At 37.2% G+C, this 13,031-nt stretch overlaps 1 protein-coding gene across 3 annotated transcripts; it reads right to left on the bottom strand.

Annotated features, from left to right (window-relative positions):
- Positions 1 to 3,936: 3,936 nt before the first annotated feature.
- Positions 3,937 to 11,008, bottom strand: LOC148854580 (uncharacterized). Of its 3 annotated transcripts, XR_016112968.1 has the most exons (7): positions 10,289 to 10,772; positions 9,490 to 9,590; positions 6,850 to 6,947; positions 6,081 to 6,192; positions 4,609 to 4,814; positions 4,330 to 4,385; positions 3,937 to 4,188 (listed from the first exon to the last, which is right to left on the bottom strand). XR_016112968.1 is itself a non-coding variant. In XM_088984818.1 (6 exons), the coding sequence occupies exons 1-6, from the start codon at positions 10,692 to 10,694 to the stop codon at positions 4,171 to 4,173; spliced, it is 885 nt and encodes a 294-aa protein (XP_088840944.1). In that variant the 5' UTR covers positions 10,695 to 11,008; the 3' UTR covers positions 3,937 to 4,170. The 3 variants fall into 3 exon arrangements, 2 of the variants coding, with proteins under 2 accessions (XP_088840944.1, XP_088840945.1); XM_088984818.1 differs by lacking the exon at positions 6,081 to 6,192 and having other exon boundaries at positions 10,289 to 11,008; XM_088984819.1 differs by lacking the exons at positions 3,937 to 4,188; positions 4,330 to 4,385; positions 4,609 to 4,814; positions 6,081 to 6,192 and having other exon boundaries at positions 6,846 to 6,947.
- Between the last annotated feature and the right edge of the window lie 2,023 nt (positions 11,009 to 13,031).

Raw genomic sequence — 13,031 nt, 5'->3', positions numbered from 1 at the left:
ATTAAGAAAGCAGATGCATTATATTGAAAAGATTATCAAAAGATCTCATCTTTTTCTATAACCAACCCACTGGGAAAGCTCTTTCAAGATTGGTATTGATTTCTAGCTAGAAAAGCTGTTTATGTAATCTCTAGAGGTTTTTTTTTTTTTTTTTTAAGCTTTGTTTAGTTTTGATGTGTTTTTAGTTTGGTTTGTGATATATTGATGATGAAATCTCTTCACCTACTTAATTTATCAACCTTTTTACATATCTATTGCTCATCAACAGCTCTTGTTGTTCCTATGGAAGCATCCTGAAAGAGAACTTAACCCAGTTTAATCACCAGAAATTTCTCTTTATTCAACCATAGCTTCGTGTCTTTACAGCTATTTTGATTATGGAAACCTGCCATCGGCCCTTAGCCATAATTCCATAATCTGCCTTGGTATTTGTGGAAGTGCATTAATTATGCTTCCACACAGGTAATCAATGAATACACCATTAAACTAAAGCTAAATTCACCATTCACCCTGTTTGAAGATTTTAGGAAAAAAATTAGAAAAAAAAAAAAAAAAAAACATAACTGTTCTTAGCTCTGCACCTTCCATTTCATATCCAAATCAGTAGGGATCCTTAAGCGAAATTATATTCTTTTTTATGTTTCTTCCATACATTGATCGTTTGAGTTTTTATCATTTCCTGTTCATGTTGAATATATTTTAATAAACACTAAAACTTTTCTAAAAGAATATAGTACAATAGAATAATTTGAAGCATTATTAATTGTCCAAAACTGGATTTAATAATTCGTCTGCATGTGAAGAAGAAACAAAAGTGACCTACCAAATCAAATGGAACTATACATCTCTAAGCCCTCCATCTAGACAAATAATAACCTATTCCACGTACGTTGAAGCTGAGATTTGAGATGTGATAAGGCATTTGGCTTCTCATCCCAGACAGGAATTGTAGTTGGACGGTTTCGGCCATGAAAGCTTCGACGTAATTGTTTTCCTGGTTTAGCTAGGCACTTGAGGAGATTGGGTCGTCGGTGTTAGACATCTAATGGTAAGGATCTTCCCATAATCTTCTGTGAAGAGAGACTGTAAAAGGGAACCCTCTTCAGAAGCACTCAGGATTTTTTACTCACTTTTCCTATCCATTCTCTATCCGCTGTGAATTAGAGCCACATATCTCTGTTATGAATTGAGAGATGTGCGATTCCAATTCACTGTGGGTAAGAAAAGTGAGTAGTAAATGTGGCCTTCAAAAGTGTTACGTTACTGCAACAGGAGGTACTGACTAGTGATGTACCATTATACCTACCAAGAGTGAAGAGTCTTAATTCCTTTGCAGAGAGAAGGGAAGGTGATGGAAGACTTGTGAGGGAAGTATACGGAGGCGTGACGGGAGAAAGGAAGAATCCGGACTTGTTCCTCAGTCCTCACATGGGGAGATGTTCCCAATGCATGGCTGGGGTGTACTGTAAGGTTGATGATGTGTGGAGTGCTGTGAGTACCAGATTCGAATCCCTTTTGCCGGTTTAAACAGATTTAGGAGCATTTGTATGTTATTATTGATTACAGATGTTTCCATTATACGGTGGGATGTTTACAAGTTTGGTGTGAGGAGCACACTGTGAGTAATAAATCCCAATCGTCTGAATCTTCTGCTAATGAAATACTACCAATATGATCTGATACCACACATCTCATATATCGTGGGTTCCAGTTTCATGATGAGATGTGCAGTGTGTCAGATCATATTGATAGGGTGTTGAAACGTGTTTTGTTGGTAAGAGATCTCAACTTGAGATATTGGATCACCAAACTGTGGGAATGTTGAATGCCTGACCGGGGGGCTTCAATGACTTTGCCACTTTGCTAAACTACCATTGGATTGGAGGTTCGGACTTCCAGTTCCAATGCCCGTTTTAGAGTTGTCAATGTGCCTGATCTAGTATTAAACAGGTCCAACCTGATCCCAAACCAAAATTATGTGAACCCAGTTTCGAACCAGACCCCATGTACACTCACTTCCGAATCATTTAGAGGGCTTTCACGCTATGGCTTTTGAATTCAGATGTGCTCCAAACAGAACAATCACCACATGACACGCACATCTCAGCATGCATTGGGTACACCTCCCATACTTGTCATGAGGATGGGGAGATGTTTCCAATGCACGGTTGGGACGTATTGTGAATCGTGTGTGGGGAATCAAGATTTATTCCTCACAGAACATGCTTCGCACCAGCCTCACAGCACTTCCAATCGTACATCAGTAATATCTCCCTTAACCATGGGAGATATTCCCAATGCACAGCTGCAATGTGCTATAAGGTGGATCCATGGGAAACAAATCCAAATTCAGGGAGCTCATCCTAATTCAAATTCAGATTCACTTCCTCGTAAAACTGTCCTCACACCATTTTTACAATACAGCTGTGCATTAGGGACATCTCCATACTTGTAATTTTTTATTTATGAGGGGATATAGTTAATATACACACTACACTGCTGCAAGGAGCTGTGAGGACAGTGTGAGGACCAAAATTTCATTTCTCCTGATTCGTGGCATTTTGCTGACATTGATTCAGTCCTCACAAGACTATGCTCACACTGTTCGCACAGTCCCTTACAACCTTGCATTGGGAATATCTCCATACTTGCATAAATTTTTTCAGAGGGAGATATTCACAATGCAAGGCTGTAAGGGACTGTGCAGAGAGTGTGAGAACAGTCTAGTGAGGATCAAATCCGATTTCCTTTTTTCCTGAATAAAATGGGGCCTACTTGAATAGCCTCTGAACGGTGTCTAGATGATGTATGGAACTAAATTTTGGTTATTCTACAGTAGTTAGCCAGTTACATGGTTCTCCCACAAGTCTCTTCTACTACCTTCTTCAAACAGCTGAGCCAAAAAAAGAAAAAAAAAAGTTTAAGCCCTACCAATTGGGAGGTGGCTTCTTTGGTCAGGTTATTTCAATTATTGGATGAACCAAAGATGAAGGGAGTAAGAGAGGACAAGAGGAAATGGCTCTTCGAGAAATCAAGCATCTTCTCTGTGGAATCCTTCTCCCATAGCTTGTCTAGGAAGGAGACCTCTGCTTTCTCAAGTGACAAAATTTGGATCAGATCTGTTCCTTCTAAGCTGGCTTTCTTTGTTTGGTCAGCAGTGTTGGATAAGATTTTAACAAAAGATAAATTAGTTAGAAGAGGTATAGAGGTGGTGGACTTGGGCTGCATCTTATGGAACTGTGGAATCCTCTAGTCATTTGCCGACCCACTATAACTTTACTCATTGGGTTTGGATGAGAGTGCCGAATCTGTATGGAATTAAGATGTGCTTCTCGGCTGATGTGAAGGGATTTATAGCAGCTTGGGCATTTGGAGGTTTATCCAGGTCTGGAAAGGTAACTTGGAGTATCATTCTTGCAGCAGTTTTTTGGACAGTATGGTGTGAACGAAATAATAGGCTATTTGAAGGAAGACAAACTCCAAAAGAAGTTATTAACAGAATTATGGGGATGATACATTCTTGGTTGGCAACTCATCAGTTATTCAAAAATAGGCATATGTCTTCCTTTTTTGATTTAGACTTCCCATTTGGAAGGAATCAATAATTTTTTTTGGTCTTTTAGAGGGTTGGAAATCTGTGGATAACTGTTTTCCTGCTGTACAGAGGCTTCTTTGTATTTTGGCTTTTGATATTAATGAATTACTTTACCTTACACTCAAAAAAAAGGACTCCAATGGGTAATACTAATAGTGAGATCAAACCCGCATTTGGACTTGCCCGACCCAATTCCCCATTTATGATGTTTCAAGTTCAAACAGCTGTAATGCAGCTTCTGACCTCACAGAGCCAAGGGTCTGGATTTTTTTTTTTTTTCAATTAGCCTGAAAAGACGGAAAATTCAATCTTCTTTCAGACATTCAAGAACTCAACCGAAATTGTAAATAAAAGAAAAGGACACTTTTAAATTTGAACTAACAAGAATATCATGTAAAACATACACCAAAAACCGCAGTTCCCAGCCTTTTCTCCAAATTGGAGCAACATTCATCACCCCCTCCCCCCTCAAAAAAAGCACATCTATGTTCTCCAACTTTTTGACAAGAGAGTGACTTTTCCTTCATATCTATTTTGTCTATAAAGATGGCCTACTCTGTGGTTGCTTTCATCCCCTACTTCTCATCTGCATCCTGCAGGTCAGAAAAACTTTTTAGACAATGTTGAAACCAGTTCAAAATAGAAAACTTATCTGTTTCACACAGTTAGGTAGCCAGTGTTTATAAACAAAGAGCAATACTAAAGACACCTAAGATGAGATGATTCATGTTTACCATATTCTCCACAACCTTGTCAAAATCATCATCAAAGTCCCTATCATCTCCATCATCTGAGAACAGCAAATTGATCATCAGTGGACTCTGAGTAGGAGCTAACAACTAAAAGCTACAATTCTAATATGCATCAGTTTGACAGACAATGATTACTTCAATGAGGGGCCTCCTCATGAGGGTGAAATTTTCTGTTGTCACACACTTGTATCCTACACTGTATGGTCAAAGTCCCATGATAACAATGGCCACATATCATGAAACTGGTAAGTGTGGTTGTACCTGGGGCCTCATCACTGCTTCCAAGATCTCCCAATAGAAATGCGTCTAAGTCCTCAGCAGTTGAAGTTGAAGTCTTATTTTTCTGGTTTGTTTGCACCATTTCTGACCTTGGTTCTGTTCCAACCTTTGGAGTTTCTTCTACTTTATTATCTTTTGGCTGCTCTGCTTCTTTCAGCTTAAGCTCTTCCATATACCGTTTTTCATACCTAATATGGAACGAAACCACAAAGAAGCAATCTTCAGAGCCAAACAAAATAAAATAAAACGTTGATCTAGATATGATGCAGATTACCTTACCAGATACAGTAAAATAATCCAAATTCCCAACAAAGCTGGCAACTCATACAGTTAAACATAGTTTACTTTGGGTCTGTTTGCATGCACTTCATTTGAATGTGCACCATACAAGCAAATGTCCCTTTCTCCTATTTGGGTAATTAAGAAAAATAATGAAATAGGGAAATTGATTAAAAGTGAAATACATCATACTGGTTTTGCCAAACGAGCTGAAATTAAAGCCAATTCTCATCAAAACATACCACACCTTAAAAATACAGAAAGAGACAAATAAAAAATAAAAATAAAAGCTTCCAGCAATCAGGGGGCAGTAGATGTAATAGAATATATAAATATGAAAATGATATATGGAAGCAATTTCAAACAGGTCTCATGGAAACAAATCTCAAGAAACAGTCAAACAAAAAATCCAGATTCCAACACATTGAGACATGGGTTGGGTTAAATGGTAAACCCGCAATGGCCTGACACAATAAGGTTTTCAGGTTAGTCTTAATCAAGTTTCAGGTCAGGTTTTGGTTGGGGCCGGACCATACCACACCCGGCTCATTGTCATGGTGATATGGAAAACAATATAAATATAGCCTTCACTAAGAATGGAGTAGTGTTCATAGGACAGGGCAGGGGCAGGGCGGGTCTGATAATCCTATTCGGCTATTCCATTAGTCAGGTTCAGTTTCAGGTTAAGCCTGACCCATTCTGAACCCAACCCTATTGATATCCCTACTCTGGAGTACTAGTGAAAAGGTGCAAGACTAGGTCATAACAAGTTTAACTTAACATGCAACGTTACAATTGGTTCAGTAAATAACTGACACTTAAAAAGTAATAACACATAAACAATGATACTGAACCAGTAAAGCAAATCTACCGGTGGAGATTTCAAACATTTTCCTCTTAATTTTCCCATCAGTTACCATTTTAATTACATTTTAGATATTTGTAAGATAGAAATTCAAAATATAGACTGGTGAATTCTAGTTGCAGGCCACCAATTTGAACATGATTAAATTAAAATTTGATGGTGCAGTAAAGGAAACCCAGGCTCTGCTGGGATTGGATACAGTTTTAGGGACTATAATGGGAAAATTATTGCCTTATTCTCAGCCCCCATTGATCAAGCAATAGTAATTTGGTTGTGAAAGACACTCCAAAGTGGTGATCAGTTAGCTTACATGTGATGGTCTGATTGCATGGTAGTGCAGGAACACTATACAAGAGATAAGGATGTCAGCAAGGGGCCTACTTGTCAGCTACAGCTGATTCACAAGTCAACCAATGAATTGACTGGTACAATGGGAAAACAGGGGGGTTAGTAGAGGAGAGCTTTTTTTTTTTGAAACAGGTAAAGTATTGTATTGCATTAAAAGATGAGGAAAAACATAACATCAGCCCATGTACAATGAGAGCCTGTACAGTGGGAATATACAAAAAGTGTCAACAAAAGAAAGGTCCAGCTTGCATAAAAGAGGAAAGCTGGACACCCCTGAAAGCCCTTTGTACACTTAAACACAAAGAACCTACAACCTTTATTGTTACTGAAACCATATCAGAAAAAATTGGTGTCAAAAAATCATTTCCTTTCCTTCCAGATGGCCCATATGATAGTAGAGGATAGCTGTTTTGGGGACAGCTAGGAAATAGCGATATAACTTAAATTGTGTAATACTAATGTGTAAAGAAATAGCATAGGTGACTTTGGTTGGCCCATGCAGGGATGCTTGGCATCTTTGTAAAGATCAAGCATTCTTTATTCTAATCAATAAAGTTAAATTATCAATAAAATTTTCAAAAGATAGAACCTATGCCTGATTCTAGGAACCAAAATAAAATATTAAATTTTTCATTATAAATATAAAAAATTAACTAATATTCATGAAGAAAAGCATTTTACTGCAAGAAACAGCCAAAATAGTTTTTTTTTCAAGAATAAAAGTTACTTACGGAGTGACATGACTGCTCACAAGTATAAAGTATATCCTCCAGAACTTCCTTTCTTTCATATGGCGTGGACATAACTGATATCTAAGCCTCGAGATTTCCTGCAACAAAAACCTTTTCAGAGAGTATGATTTGATAATTATCTATTTTTTATTTGCTAAGCAACACCAGTGCCCATAAAAACAAAAAATAATAATAATAAATGAACAACATTGATGATCTCTCTACATCCAATTAGTGTTTTAAAACCCATTCGGAAAGTTGAACTGCTTTTCCTTCTGGGCCAATGACTCAGTGGTTCAACCATCCAGGCCAATGGATCAACTTGTGATGTTATTATTTTAAAAAATTTCAACCGGTCAGATTGACGGATCATTTACCAAGCCAATGTTTCTTTTTTTTTTTGTAACCTAGCAGGTTATAGGTTGACCCAAACCGGAATTGTGACCGCCTGACCAGGCTACTAGTCCAACCGGCCAGGTCAACAATGGGTTGAAAACACTGCATCCAATGAGCTTCTGAACCTTTTCGTATCAATAACATACAGTTTATTGCTTTATTTTAACAGTGAAACTTTAGTTACAAAGTTCAGAGTCCTTGCACTCCTTTTGGGTAGTTAGCCTTGGCTAATTCCTGTCCATCATACATGTCCTTCATTTGGTATAACACTTCAATATATTTGGCTTCTATATAAAATTCATGATCCCACTTTGATGTTATTTTCCCAAGAAACTATCACCTCTGAGTCTCCTTCAACCTGTAGGTCTTTGTAGCTTATAGGAGTAGCCAGCCTTAGACCACATAGAACTGTCCATAGTTCTACTCTAATAGAGTCATCTTCCCCTGTCAGACCAGGAAAAATAGCTTGAATATGTCCTTCTCAATTCCTGTAAACTCCTCTAATTCCAAATGGCCCTGGGCTCCCTAGCCGACACGCATTGAAGTTCAGCTTAACTCTATTTACATTGAGTGGTCGGAATATGTTTGGTTCTTGCCAAAGATGAGGTATCAATCAATTTTTAAAAAAAGTCATCCATAATGAGATGTTAAAAAAATCTCCAATGATTTTAGCTAATGGATAACCTTCACCATTGTTTTCCTCTATTGCATCTCTGTTCTCCCATTTATCTTTGAAAACTATTGAATTTCTTTCTGCCCAAATGTAGCAAAGAATGGCTGCTCTTGCACAATTCCACCTAATTTTGACTCTTCTCTTAGGAGTGAAAAAAGAGGTTCTGAAGAGGCTTTGTATGTCCAATGGGAGATGCCACCCGCAATCAAATGAAGAAAAGAAAAACTCACAAATGTTGGTAGCAAATTGGCAGGAAATTAATAGACGAAAACTGTTTTCATCACTTGCCTTACAAAGGAAAAAAGAAAAGAAATAAATATGAGGGGATAAGAATCTGAGCATCTGAGACATATCGGGAGTCTGACCTAGAAAGATGAAAAAACCAAAATCATGGACACATCTATAGGCAAGTAAATCTATTAAAATAATCCTTATATTTTTCTTATTTCTAACATTACACACCTAGAGAAAAAGGTCTGAAAGTTCATTTTTTGTCACTTAATAATTTTCCATAGAAAAAATGGCATATGTTGTGTAAATTAGCTGTTTATTTGTGCCAAATAACAGGGTGAAAAGGAATATTCTGCATACAAATACCCTTCAGAATCCTGGAGTGTTGAAATCTGATGAGTGACTGACATGGATACTTGATCCATAGAGTCCATGTGACACTTCCAGCCCTCCAAAAGCATTCCAGCAAAAGAAGGATGAAGTATATGCAGATAGAAATATGGAGAAGATGTAGGAATATTCTGCATACAAATACCCTTCAGAATCCTGCAGTGTTGAAATCTGATGAGTGACTGACATGGATACTTGATCCATAGAGTCCATGTGACACTTCCAGCCCTCCAAAAGCATTCCAGCAAAAGAAGGATGAAGTATATGCAGATAGAAATATGGAGAAGATGTAGGTATTTCCAGTCCATGTATAGAGCTCCAATAGTGTTCAAAGTTGCAGTCATATTTTTTCTTCCAAGTGTTTTTTAAACAATAACTGCATTAACAAACCTGTCTTTTCTCTTTTGAGCCTACAATCATTTCATTTCCTCTATTACATCCATAGGTCATTATTCGTTTCCAGAGGCTAACATACACCATTCAATTTGCCTTCATTTGGTGATGAGGGTTGAAACCTAAAGTTTAAGTTGTTCAATCCACCTGAACCAGCTTGTTATTTGTCATTTTATAAAGACAAGGGTCCAGTTTCTCTTGCAGGCGTGCAGCTGCAGGCATTATTCTCTTCTCTGAGACAGGTTTCACTGGTGGGAGGAAGCACTCCCTTTTTTCATGTTTTCTGATAGCAATAAGAGTTGAATAAGACCTTCTAATTTCTTCTTATAAAGTTCAGAAAATAATTACTTCCCCTCAGACCAGCCAAAGAAAATTAACTCCTTAGAGATAGTGCAAAAGAATTTCTGCTGCAATTAGCAACTTCACATCTACTTCTTAAAAAAAGTTAAAATCAGTAGGAAAAGCACTTGCGGATTTTTATAACAAGATTGTAAAATCAGTAAGTTATATTTCATTTTATCAGCACAAATATGTCCAGATGAGAAGCAGGGAACTACCTTGACAGTCGAGAGAACTAGAGTGGCATGTCTCTCTTGCCACTCTGTAAGATCCTTCCGGACATTTGAGACTGTTGGGACATCAGGGATCTCAGGCTCATCTACATGTCAGACAAACAAGTTTAATATTTAACTGTAAGAAAGGGAAGGAGCATGATTTGAATGCATTCCAGTCAGGATAGAAAGAACATGTTCCTTGCCAGTTTTAATCAAACTCTCTCAAAATGCAGTACTACCCAACATACATAAGCTAAATAGACCAATTTTACCTAATCCAAGTAAAATTCATTAGACATTTGTAACAAGAAACCTACATGTTCACGGATGGTAGACAAATACCGAGAAACCTTAGAAGTTGAAAGTAAGAATATTTACTCTAGAAGCACCAACTACAAACTTGAACGACTTCACGTACTCTTTAAAACACCAAGCACAGTTTAGACCAATTTACATCTACGTAACTTCCAATACATTATGGAATTTGCGTTAGACGTTCAAATTCTTGCTCAATATAAGTTAAACTTCAAAATTTCAAAAGCCACACTATTGGATTTGTAATACATTATACTAATACATCCCGTATTCCTCTTAATGCCATTACTCGCAAGTTTCCTCCAAAGTCAACAAACACCCCCGCCCCCAAATTATTAATGCGTAAATTAAAAACACTCAACCAAAACCCTAAACTAAGAAGATCTTCATAATTAAAGAATTCGATGGAGAAACAAAAATAAACCAAAACAGACGTGACAGTAGACAAAAAAAATTGTCCAAAAGAAAATCGAAATGAATCAAGCACCTTCAATGGGAAAGTCCTGAAATGTATTAATGGTAATGCCCTTGACGAACTCCCGCAGTTCTTGGGTGACGCCAAATTTCTCGAGATCCGAAGACGAGGAAGCAGCAGAAGAGTCGATAAGTGAGATTACGGTGGCAGGAATCTGGGGCGAGATCCCCTCGGCAAGGGATTTGATCTGATCGGCTCGCTTCAAGGCCTCGATCTTGATCTGATCGGCTTTCTTCGTGGCCTCGGCAGCAATCTCCTTCGATTTCTTCGCGGTCTCTGAGACGATATCAGAGATCCTGGCCGCTCCCCTTGTTAGTTCCGGAGATCGCTTGGCTGCTGAGATCGCTTCTTTTGTAATCTCCTGAGATCTCTTCGCTGCTTCTTCGGCAAAGCTTCTAGCTTTCTGCCATAAATCCATGGCCGGAAAACGTTACTTTCGATTGTTTCTCCCCTCTTTCTGTGATTATTATTATTATGACAATAATTTGGATTTGATAAGGCAAAGATAAAGGGAAATGGTTATTTTTTTGTACGGGGAAATTTGAACTAGTGTTTGCTAACGTGCGCCAATGGAAATTACCAACCACCACGGCTCACGGGATGGCATTTGGTAATTGGAAAAGAGTCGGTTGGGGGGCTTTAGACTTCGAGTTCAGAAACGCGGGAAATCCACATATCTTTTCCTTAACACGTTAAAGCCAGTAGCGCCAAATCAAATAACGAAACTGAGGTAGAGTGTAAAACGGTCAGTGCCGCATTCTCGAATAGAGGGATAATTTGGGGGTCGGCCCGATGGCCCACGGCTCAAGCCTGTGCGGGTTCGTGTTGCACCGTGATATATTGTAAGCCTGGGTCGAGCGGGCTGCAGACCATATTGGATTGGGCCATAGGCCAGGCCTTGGGCAAAGGCCTAATCGGGTCAATTTTTTTTGTTTTTTTACATTTTTTATTTGTTTATTTTTTTGGTAAGTAAAATTAAAATATTTATTTTTTCTTTAAAAACTATTCGAAAAATAAGAAATTTAATAAAAAATAAAAAAAATATTTAACCAAATAAGGAGTCAAAGAGACAAAGACTCAAATTGAATAATAAATTGGAAAAAATATGAATTTTATTTCATTTAAATTTGAATGATATTAAGCATACAATGGTTGGATGAAAATATGAAAATTGGAAAATAGAATAAATAAATAAATAAAACATAAAAAATACAATATAGTTATAAATTGAAAATAAAAATTATGTTATTAAAAATATCAAATAAATCAAATAAAATTAAAAAAATTTTAAAATAATTTGAAAAAAAATGCTATGTACAAAAAATATTGATTTCATCATTTTCTCCTATTGTTCTTAACTTTGATCATCTACTTCAGGTGAAACATAAGGTGTAGTGCCATGCCCTCCTTTGTCTTGTAATCTATCTTTAGCATCCAGCAAATTTTTAAAACAAATGCACATCTCACATGCCATGGCGGCAAGAATTGGATAGGGCTATTTATAGGAATTGAAAATAATTCAATTGCCCAAATGCCTTAAAATAGTTGTTTTTTAGTTATTGGAAAGGGTATTTTGATCATTGTAAAATATTTATCACTTTACCCTAAATGCCCCCAAATTAGGTTGTTATATAGTTGATGGGGGGCATTTGTGCCATTCTTTCTCCCCCAAAACTAAAATACATAAATACCCCGCTATATAGTTGTCTATACTCATTGGATGATATTTCTGTAAAAAAAAAAAAAAAAAAAAAAAAAAAAAAAAAAAAAAACTAGATGGGCCAAGTGCGGCCTGTTACGGGTCTGCGGGCCAGGATGCAAGCAGCACAACCCGATTTACACCTCTATATTAAAGTCTTGAAAACCTTGACTCTACGTGGACTTGCCTTGGCCTTGTGATGGTCGATATAACAGTATAGCTATCAATGGTCGTTATAACGGTGAGTAACAAACTAGATGGGGTTATGGGGACAAATTGGGCTTTTTCTTTTTTTACTCCATGGGGCTATAGAATGGGGGTTAGTCGGTTAGCCCATCCCCCCAACCCAAGACCCCCCCAAGCTTAGAGGTGAATCGGGTCGTGCCGCCTGTGGCCTGGCACGATCATGTGAGCCGTGCTGGGCCTAGGGTTTTAGGTCCACGGGTCACCCACGACCCATATATTATTTATATATATTTATATAATATTATATAAATTATAATTATATAATAATATGTAGTATATAATATATTAATAAAATAAATATTTTATTTTATTTTATTTTACTAATTTATTTAATTATTGTATATATAAGCAATTGTATGCACAAAATTCATATAAAATTAAAATTTTAAGTTTTTTGTTAATTTTTTAAATAAATAACACGGGCCCGCATGGGCTTGGGTCGTGGGCCATGGCAGGCCGACCCCCAAAATTTTCATCGAGGAGGGCGGCACGACCTGCACCGGCATAACCCAAATAGAGTAGATTATGATTTACTTTTGTTTAGATTTTATTTTATTTTATTGGTGACTTACAAAAACCCCCTTATATTATAGATCAGTGACAAATACCCCTTAATTTTAATTTGTGACAAAAGACCCCCTGAATTTTTACATTGCCATAAAAATTCCCTCGGTTGTTAAGTCAAATGGCAGAGGGTGCTAAATTATCAAAATACTCCACTAAACATAAAAAATGACTTTTTCATTAGAGATCATTGTCGGAAAAGGAAAAAAAATCTTTGACAATTTCATTTGCTCTCTCTCACACACA

Source organism: Nelumbo lutea, chromosome 4, assembly GCF_056320005.1.
Source record: "Nelumbo lutea isolate HS-2025 chromosome 4, American lotus-T2T, whole genome shotgun sequence".
Taxonomy (NCBI): domain Eukaryota; kingdom Viridiplantae; phylum Streptophyta; class Magnoliopsida; order Proteales; family Nelumbonaceae; genus Nelumbo; species Nelumbo lutea.
Note: the sequence above shows the minus strand (reverse complement) of the source record. Positions and strands in the feature narration are given on the sequence as shown.

What these genes read in the sequence shown, in the direction of transcription:
- LOC148854580 (XM_088984818.1), bottom strand. Translation starts at nt 10,694, where the DNA reads ATGGATTTATGGCAGAAAGCTAGAAGCTTTGCCGAAGAAGCAGCGAAG. An exon ending in TAGTTCTCTCGACTGTCAAG is followed by an intron (nt 6,948 to 9,489) that starts GTAGTTCCCTGC and finishes TTTTTGTTGCAG; the next exon opens with GAAATCTCGAGGCTTAGATA. An exon ending in AAGCAGTGATGAGGCCCCAG is followed by an intron (nt 4,386 to 4,608) that starts GTACAACCACAC and finishes TGCTGTTCTCAG; the next exon opens with ATGATGGAGATGATAGGGAC.